This window comes from Sapajus apella, unplaced genomic scaffold (genome assembly GCF_009761245.1).
Source record: "Sapajus apella isolate SASKATOON/1434 unplaced genomic scaffold, GSC_monkey_1.0 scaffold60, whole genome shotgun sequence".
Lineage (NCBI taxonomy): Eukaryota > Metazoa > Chordata > Mammalia > Primates > Cebidae > Sapajus > Sapajus apella.
Genome location: NW_022437000.1, coordinates 13856617 through 13866109, shown reverse-complemented (window position 1 = coordinate 13866109; position 9493 = coordinate 13856617). Strand labels below are relative to the sequence as shown.

Genomic DNA, 9493 nt, shown 5'->3' with positions numbered 1-9493 from the left:
GGGTGGGTGAGTGACGGGTGGGGTGGACAGACGGGTGGGTGAGTGACAGGTGGATGGACTATAAACAGATGGGAGCAGATCCCACGTACCCTCTATGAATGTTTACAGCACATCAACATGCTTAGAAGCCTCAGTCCTGGGTCCTCGCCCCTCCGGGCACTGAGCCCCTCCTCTGTGGTGTTCAGACCTCTGCTGGAATCTCAGCACATCCTCAAGGCAGACGGTTTTGTTGTTGGAGAGTGTTCATGATTTCCAGACACTTGGCCCACGGGATTATTGCCATCCAGTGTAGCAGGTCCTTTCTGTGGGGCTTAGGCATGCTGCGCCACGGCGCCTATGTGGGAGACAGGTAGTCACTGTCCTCTCCCCATCCCACACGTGGCGTGGCCTCTCCCCTGGCCAACCTCTCTTGGGCCCACTCTGGTTCTTTGATATTATACTGAAGTTTGTTATAGAGTGGCACCCAGTCCTGCAGGTGAGGCTCTGTGGCAGGGCATGGTGGGGTTGCACACGAAGGGCTGGCTTGGCCTTGGGCCGTGCCGCTGTGATTGTGCGGATGGCCTGGAAGTTGGCGGCAGGAGTGAAAAGAGCTTCTTTGCCATGGGGGCTGGCAGGTCGCTGTGGTCAAGGTGTGTCCTGGACAAGCCACTTGCTGTACAGAACAGGCATATCCCCTTCAGTAGAGTTTTGGGGAAGATTGGAGTGGCTTACACAGAGCCTTGTCACAGGGGCTCATGTGCAGCTGCTATGTAAATGCTCTCTTTTCTCCGTCACCTTGTTATGCTTTGGTCAGCTAAAGGACCAGTCTTCACAGGCCATGGCCTCATAGTTAACTTCAGAATGCGGCTCAGTGCTGGGGTCCTGTGTCTCGGGGGCCTGGGGCTGCACACAGCAGTGGCATCTGGCCACGGCCTCATAGTTAACTTCAGAATGCAGCTCAGTGCTGGGGTCCTGTGTCTCGGGGCCCAGGGCTGCACACAGCAGTGGCGTCTGCTGTGGTGATTGTGCCTCAGGCCATCCTCCCCTTGGCCTGGTGTCCCAGCTGTAGGGATGCCATGTCTCCTGGCTCATGCTTGGACAAGCACATGGATCTGTCCTTGGGGACCATGGATGCTCAGTCAGTAGAAACCCATCAGCTGCTCCGTTCTCTGCTCCACAACTTTGCATCTTGATCATGAGGCCATTTCATAAAAGCGTAGCAGGTGCTGTGCTGACATCCACGCACTCACATGCCGCCACGACATTTCCCTGAACCCTCCATTTTAAACCAAGACTCAAAAGAAGAATTACAGATTCCTTCTTGTGATGTTTTCTAGTTATTCCAGTTTTGTTATTTAATCAATATTCTGGTCCTTTGTAAGGCAAAGTCCATTGTGCTCACCCCCCAGGCTAACTTCAGGGCTGCCCCAGGGCCCTTGAGTCACCCAGGCCAGCGTCCAGGTGCAAATGGACTCCTTCCTGGCTCTGGCTGGGCAGGCTGGTGGGGCTGCAGGGATGTGCACATCCCCCATGAGAATGGCTGGTTGGAGACGAGGCTGGGAGTGGGTGCAGCAGACCACTCAGAGGTGGGCGAGGTTGCTCAGCTTCCAGCTCCTAGTGGGCTTTTCCAGGGCCCCATGTGGGCACAACTCACCTGCCTGTGGGATTGGGTTCTTGTCCATCTGCATTTCCAAGTGAGCGGCCAGCCCTTTCTGGAGGAGCTTGCATTGGGAGAACCTGTGCTGTGGTGGGACCTACCTGCCGTGACACAACTGTGTGGAGATGGGGCCAGTGGCCGCTAGGCCCTGGGCTCCTGCCCTGAACTGACCCCTCCGCCCTCCACAGAGGCCTGTGGGAGCAAATCTGTGTACGACGGCCCGGAACAGGAGGAGTACTCGACGTTTGTCATTGACGACCCCCAGGAGACCTACAAGACGCTGAAGCAGGTCATCGCTGGGGTCGGGGCTTTGGAGCAGGAGCATGCCCAGTATAAGAGGGACAAGTTCAAGAAGACGAGATACGGAAGCCAGTGAGTGCAGCTCCTGTGCCCACCCTGGACAGCCAGTGTGGGGGGGGCAGGAGGTTGCTGTGGGGGTGGGGCTGCCTGTACGCAGCTGTCTGCCTGGCAGGCACCTGGCAGCGGTCAGTGGACGTGACCAGCGGTGGTCAGTGGACTTATCCTGGCAGTGGTCAGTGGACGTGGCTGTCAGTGGGCGTGGCCGGTGGTGGTCAGTGGACGTGGCTGGCGGTGGTCAGTGGACTTACCCCAGCAGTGGTCAGTGGGTATGGCCCAGCGCTGCCATTCCTTCCTTTGGAACAGGTGCTGCCTTTGACTTTCCAGGCCTCCGCCAGTGTCCGGGCCGCCTCCCAGCCTTTCTGCTGTGCTGGTCTCAGCATGCTCTGGCAGTCTCTCTTGGCCCAGGCTTTGGTCTGCCTTGAATTGCACACACCCTCTGCCATCTCCCCAGGCCACCCATGGTACCCAGGAGCAAAGCCAGCTCTGGATGAAACCCAGTCTTGTCTCATGAGGCAGGTGCAGGGTGCAGAGTCCGTTCAGCCCAGTCACCAGCTGCAGGCTGGGTGGCCACTTAGCTAAGCTCCACTCCCCCTCACTCCCTGAGACACAGGATTGTGAGACCCTCATGAGTTGTTGGAAGATTGACGTAAACTATGTAAAGTGCTAGACTGGCTCCCAGCCTGGAGTGAGCAGGTGTGTCTGTCACTCTTCTCCAGCCAGTGGGTACCCAGGGTCAGTCAGGCTTGTTCAGGGGTGGATGGGCTGGAGAGCCCTGTGTAGCTGTGCAACCTCCTCCTCACTTCCATCTACCTCCTCTCTCCTTCTCTTCCCCCCTTCTCTCTCCCTCCTTCCCTCCCTCCCTTTCATCCTTCTTAACCCTTCCTTCCTTCCTTCCACCCTGTGGGTCTCGTCTGGGAAGGGAAGGGCAGCGGTGAGGCTCTGGGAGAGTGACAGGTACTTGTGGCCCTGATATGGACTGAGTTGCTCAGGGGACTGAGCCTGCAGGATCCCGAGTACTGTGACTTCACCTCTGACCTCATCGCATTACATCCCTCTTGACACCACTCTAGGGATAGAACCCCATTTGCCTTCCAAATATGTTGCTTCAGGCCCATCAACCTCATGGCCAAAAGTCAGTGGGTTGAAAACATGTGAAGCATGATGCGGTTTGTTGTAATAGAAGGTGTAAACATGGCACACATAGTAGGAGGTGACAAAACATGGGAGGAAGTGCACACACATGGGAGGAGGTGGACACGTAGGAGGTGCACACATGGGAGGAGGCAGATACATGTGGGAGGAGGCACACGTGGGAGGAGGTGGACACAGAGGTGTACACATGGGGGGAGGTGCACACGTAAGAGGAGGTGGACACACAGAGGTGTACACATGTGGGAGGAGGTGCACACAGGAAGTGCACACAGGAGGAGGCGGATACACGTGGGAGGAGGTGCGCATACGTGGGAGGAGGTGCACACGGAGGTGTACACATGTGGGAGGAGGTGCACACAGGAGGCGCACACATGTGGGAGGAGGCACATTCGTGGGAGGTGCACACATGGGAGGAGGTGGACACGGAGGTGTACACGTGTGCGAGGAAGTGCACGCGTGGGAGGAGGTGCACACGAGGGAGGAGGTGCACACACGGAGGAGGTACACACATGCGAGGAGGTGGACACAGGTGTACACGTGGGAGGAAGCGGATACATGTGGGAGAAGGTGCGCACACGTAGGAGGTGCACATGTGGGCGGAGGCATACACACAGGCAGACATGTGGGAGGTGCACACGTGAGGGACACATGGTAGGAGGTACACGTGGGAGGAGGTGCACACACATGGGAGGAGATGTACACGTGGGAGGTGAGCACACAGGAGGCGGACACATGGAGGAGGTACACACGTGATAGGTGCACACACGAGAGGAGGTGCACACAGGAGGAGGCAGACACATGGTAGTACACACACATGGGAGGAGGCGGACACATGGCAGGTGCACACACGGCAGACATGTGGTTAGGAGGTGCACACACGTGGTCCAAGGGAGGTGTGCATGTGGGGAGGAAGTGCCCATGCCTGCTGAGTGTCCCAGCACACAGATGGACAGAGTTTATGCTCCCCACATGTGAGGACCCCCTCTTTGCAGTGCATGTTCTGCACACCTGAGCATACCATCTCCATGTTCCAAGTGTGTATGTGTACCTCACACATGCTCCAGGGAGCGCACACGTGCACGTACTGGCATGTGTCACCTGCCTGTGCACACAGACCAGATTCATCATGGGTGCTTCCAGGGGCACTGTACTTCCTTTGGCTCCTCTTTATTTTTTGTGTGGATTCCAGTGTAAGTGTGTCACATTTAGGAATGGGAAAAGATCCCGCAGTGCACGGGTGAGCACCAGGCAGTGGAGGCTGTGCCTCATTCCCTCCGCTATCCCCCTTTTCAGGGAGCACCCCATCGGAGACAAGAGCTTCCAGAACTACATCCGGCAGCAGTCCGAGACCTCCACTCATTCCATTTAAAGTGCAGGACACGCCCAGTGGTGCCTGTGAGCTGCCCATGCAAAGCTGCAGCCTTTGGGAGGGAGAAGAGAAGGAAGAGTGCAGAGTCACCAGAGCGATCCGTGCCACCCCAGCCACGGACAAGTGGCCAAGGTTTCCCTCTCCCGGAAATGCCGCTGCTGCCGCACCCTCTGCAGAAAGCCCACCCAGCCTTGTGGACCATGTGGTCGTTTGGTTTTGTGCTCTTTGCTCCTTGTTTGTGGGGATCCAGGGATCAGCTGAAGGATCAGGAAGCGTGGGCTGTGCCCTGGCCACACCACAGCTGGCCTCAGGGAGTCACGGCTTGTCCAGTCAGCTGCAATATGCACCTTAGGCCGTGTGCACATCTGTCCCGTGTGCACGGTGTGTGTGGCTCTGGGCTCTGTGGCTCTGCGCCCTTGTGGCCTCCTGGCCCCATCTTGGTTTTTGGCTTCATCACGTTGGGACGTTCAGAGCATCACTCTCCCGCTGTGCCTACCATCCAGGTGGCCGTGGGAGGTGGCCTCCCTGTTCCACTTTTGAGGTTGATTTTATTCCTGGCTGAGGGGTGAGTTTTGTGGCTGGGATGTGCAGAACTACACAGAAATCCCAATCTGAGGATGCCCTTGGTGCTTGGAGGATCCAGGTTCTGTCCACAGAGACCCTTGGAGGGAACAGTGTGGGCTCCAGTGTCTCCGGTGTCTGCTGAGCCCATGTGGAAGCACAAGTTATTTTGCTGTTGAATGGGGTTTAAAGTTAGACTTAACATTTGCCACCCCCTGTGGAAGTTTGGGGAAGATTTTTAAACTAGAAGTGTGCATTTTTCGAGCTGTTTTTCTTAATGTTTTTAAAGGACCATTTTTAATTAGCTCTTTGATACAAAGTAACTCAGAACGTCAAAATCTATCCCCACTAAAGAGAAGGCTGCTGGAGCCCAAGGGCAAGGGAATGGAGCCTGCCTCAGGAAGGGCAGCTGCAGGTTCTCCAGAAAATCAGAGAAGGGAAGAAATTCAGATTTTCAGGTACAGGGGCCTCGGGGTGCAGATGTCCCTCCAGGGCCCATGGCCAGTATTGCACCTGTGTTATGAACCCCCAGACGCTGTGCAGGGCAGGTACTGGGGCTGCTTTTTTGTTGGGAGGGGAGCCTCCTAAAAACGGGGCCCAGGCAGACCCCTCCAGACCTCACACTGCCGAGGAGGCCTTTCCCGAAGGGCGTCCTCCCAGAATGTGGATGGCAGGTGTGTGGGAGGAACGTTTACATACACATCACCATGTATCCTTGTACCTTCTCCCTGTTCTTTGAAAATACTGTAGTTCAGACTCCTAATCTAGATGGCAGATAGAGACTTTATTTGTTGTCACAAAAATAGTGGAGGAAAATGTTATAAAAATAGACTTGGACACACAGCTATTGGGGCTGCACTGAGCTGCAATTTTTAACATGGATTTATAACTTAATGTTTCTGCTTATAAAATACTAATGATTTGAAATGTATTTTACTGGACGATTAAAACAGATGTTTTATTCTTTCTGAGGACTGGCCTGGTTTTCCAGTAGTGCCTACTGGGAATTGCACATGTGGGTATTGGGAGTGCTGGGGGGGATGCAGGGAGGAGGTGGTGTCTGGGGAGCAGAATGACATTGCTGATGCCAAGTGACATCGCTGCTGACAGATGACATCTCTGGTGACAGCACTGCTCTGGCAGGTGGCACCGCCCTGACAGGTGACATCGCTGGTGGCAGGTGACATCACTGGTGACAGGCGACATCTCATGACAGGTGATGCCTCTGGTGATGGGTGGCGCTGCTCTGACAGGTGGTACTGCCCTGATAGGTGACATGGCTGGTGACAGGTGACATCACTGGTGACAGGTGACATCTGGTGATGGGTGCACTGCTCTGACAGGTGGCACTGCCCTGGTGACAGGTGATGCCTTTGGTGACAAGTGACATCTCTGGTGACTGGTGCACTGCTCTGACAGGTGGCACTGCCCTGGTGACAGGTGACACCTCTGGTGACAGGTGACGCCTCTGGTGACAGGTGATGTCTCTGGTGACGGGCGGCACTGCTCTGACAGTGCTACTCAACTGTGGTACCTTAGGTGACAGTCTGGCCCCATGATCCCTCAGGAAACATGTGGGTCCCACACTGCCTGACAGTGCTACTCAACTGTGGTGCCTCAGGTGACGGTCTGGCCCCATGATCCCTCAGGAAACATGTGGGTCCCACACTGCCAAGGGCCGGGGGAGTGCGGTTGGAGATGGCGTCCACTCAGGCAGTGTTGGGAAGACAGACTCCACCTGCTGCCTTCTCCAGGAACACGGAGGGCGGGTGAGGCAACTTGGAGTCCCTGGGAGTAGAGAACTGACCGCCCCTCCAGGCAGATGGCCACTGTCCCTCCTGGGGCAGGAGAAGGTTAAGGGGGCCTCTGGGTAAAGACCCCATGGCTGGGGATGCATTTTCTCATTTCTTTATTCCTTTTTCTTCTCCATTGGAAGTTCTCTTTTTTGGTAATTCTATTGTGAGTCACCAGCTCTGGTATGAGAAAAATTCAGATGTGTGGCTTTGGGGACACAGAGGTGTGGCTTTGGCACACAGAGCCAGGCCTTTCTCCCAGGGAAGGGGAAGGGTTGGTGCTGCCTGGCCGGCCTCCTCTGTCTGTGGAGGAGAGGGTCAGGCAGGGACAGCACTGCCCTGTCTGCCAGTCCAGGCATGGCTGAGTGGTGGATGGACCCCTGCAGGTGGGGGCACCCTGCCTGGGAGGCTGGCCAGTCTTCCTGGATGTGTGCTTCCCTGGCAGGGCTTCAGGCAGTGCCAGGAGCTGGGGGCTCAGTTCACACTCTGGGCACACTGTGCTGGGGTTGGCCCTGGAGGGCCAAGGTCAGCCCCTCCAAGAGGAAGTCAAAGAGCTAGGAGGATGAGGCCCCAGGGAATGTGGAGAGCTGAAGCCCCTCTCAGAGCAACCAGGAGGGTACTGCAGGGCTGTGGGAGGTGGGGGTCTAGGGGGGCCGGAAGCCCCTCTAAATCTCCCACTGATATAGTCTGGCTGTGTCCCCACCCAAATCTCATCTTGAATGGCAGCTCCCATAATTGTGTGTGTGTGAGAGGGACCCGCTGGGAGGTAACTGAATCATCGGGGCAGTTTCTTCATACTGTTCTGGCAGCAAGTCTGTCTCACGAGATGTGATGGTTTTAGAAGGGGAAGCCCCTCTCACTTGATTCCCTTTCACCTTGCCCCAGGACTGTGAGGCCTCCCCAGCCATGTGGAGCTGTGAGTCCATTAAATGTCTTTTTCTTTATAAATTACCCAGTTTTGGGTGTATCTTTATCAGCAGCGTGAAACGGACTAATACACCCACCAAGGGACAACAGGTGGCTTTGTGGAGACCCCAGTGATGTCCACCTACTCTTCTTGCTCCAGACAACCCAGCACTTGAAGAGAGACAGCAGCTTCTGCTTCCCTCCTGGCACCATCTGGGGGGCTCCCGACCAGAGCATCCGGAGCAGGCGCCTGTGAGGAGCTGTTGCAGGAGGCCAGGGGGTGCCAGGGCAGGTGAGAGACCAGGGCTCCCACCCTGTGCCGGCCACTTGCCCAAAGAGCTGAGGCCTCCTGGGCGCTGAGAGGCTGTGGGCTCCTTCAAAGGAGGGACTGGAAGGAGGGGAGCCTTCGGCCTGGGGGGTCGTACCTGCCTCCCCGTGATGCTGAGGAGTGCCGGGTGCAGGCAGCAGGTCAGGGCAGGGTGCAGGCTTGCAATGTGCCTGTGAAGGGCCAGAAGGGGCTGCCAAGTAAGCCACGCTGACCTAAGGGTTGTTTTGAGCTGAAACAGAAGTTGCAGAAGCACCTCCCCGCCTCCCTTTTTCTTCCATCCATAAGGATAAGAATGCAGCTTTCTTCTGGCTCTGGAGAGCGTCTTTCCTGTGGGGTGTTACCTCCCGTTTCGGGAAGGAAAGGCCGTCTCGGGGCCTGCGCTCTGTGAGGCTCCCGGCCACACAGACTTGTGTGCCTTCCCCCTCTCTTGTCTGCCAGTTTTACTTCTTGGGCCCAACCAAAAAACCCAGGAGGTAAAATGTTGCCTCCCCACCCACCATGGTCTGGAGGCTGGAGGAGACGGCGTGCTGGGGTAGGGTCTCGGTATTTTCTCTTTCACTCAGTACTGGCCAAACTCTCCCCACAAATCCCATGTTGAAGCTGTGACCTCGTGACCCTCAGGACCTCAGGATGTGAATGCACTTGGGCGTAGTGCTGTGGAGATCGCCAAGGTAAAGTGAGGCCATCAGAGTGGCCCTGACCCATTGTGACTGGTGTCCTTATTAGAAAGGAGATGAGGACACAGCACACAGGATGACCACAAAGACGCGGGGAAGATGCCATCTCCGTACCAAGGAGAGAGGCCTCGGAGAACCAGCCCCGAGAGACACGTGACCCTGGACTTGTAGCCCAGCACCAGAGGGAAGAGCTCCCGCTGTTTACGCTGCCTGCCGGGGAGTTCCAGCAAACCCCCACGCACCAGGGCAGTTCACACCCACCTGCCTGGAAAGGCCCAGAGCCCTGGCCACAGCAGGGTTTTGTCCTGGTGCTGTGTGGGTGGGGAGGGGTGACAGGCAGTGTTTGCACCCCACTAGTGCCTGCCGGGGCCGCCTGTGTCTTCCTGAGTGCATCTCTGTCCCCTTTGTCCTTGATAGGGAAAGAAAGACTCAAATATCCTGTCACAGAAGGAGACCAGCATCTGTGCTGAGGGAGCCGTGGTGAGGCCTGGTGCCAGTTCCCTACCCTGCCTGGTGGAGAGACCAGAGAAGAGAAAACACAGAACCCGCCCCAACCCGGGCCTGCAGGAAAGAAGAAGGGGAAATGCAGAACCCGCCCCAACCCGGGCCTGCGGGAAAGAAGAGAAAACACAGAACCCGCCCCAACCCCTGTCCTGCGGGAAAGAAGAGAAAACACAGAACCCATCCCAGCCCCAGCCTGTGGGAAAGAAG

At 56.5% G+C, this 9493-nt stretch overlaps 1 protein-coding gene across 5 annotated transcripts in view; it reads left to right on the top strand.

Moving 5' to 3' along the window:
• The window catches only part of RASA3 (RAS p21 protein activator 3), a 124575-nt gene extending 118526 nt beyond the window's left edge, over positions 1 to 6049 (top strand). For 4 of the 5 annotated variants that reach the window (XM_032246337.1, XM_032246334.1, XM_032246333.1 and 1 more), the window contains 2 exons: positions 1825 to 2008; positions 4442 to 6049. In XM_032246337.1, coding sequence (XP_032102228.1) covers positions 1825 to 2008; positions 4442 to 4517 — 260 coding nt within the window. In that variant the 3' untranslated portion in view covers positions 4518 to 6049. The remainder of the gene's footprint in view (positions 1 to 1824; positions 2009 to 4441) is intronic. The other variant, XM_032246336.1, reaches the window with a different exon arrangement.
• The last annotated feature ends 3444 nt before the right edge of the window (positions 6050 to 9493 follow it).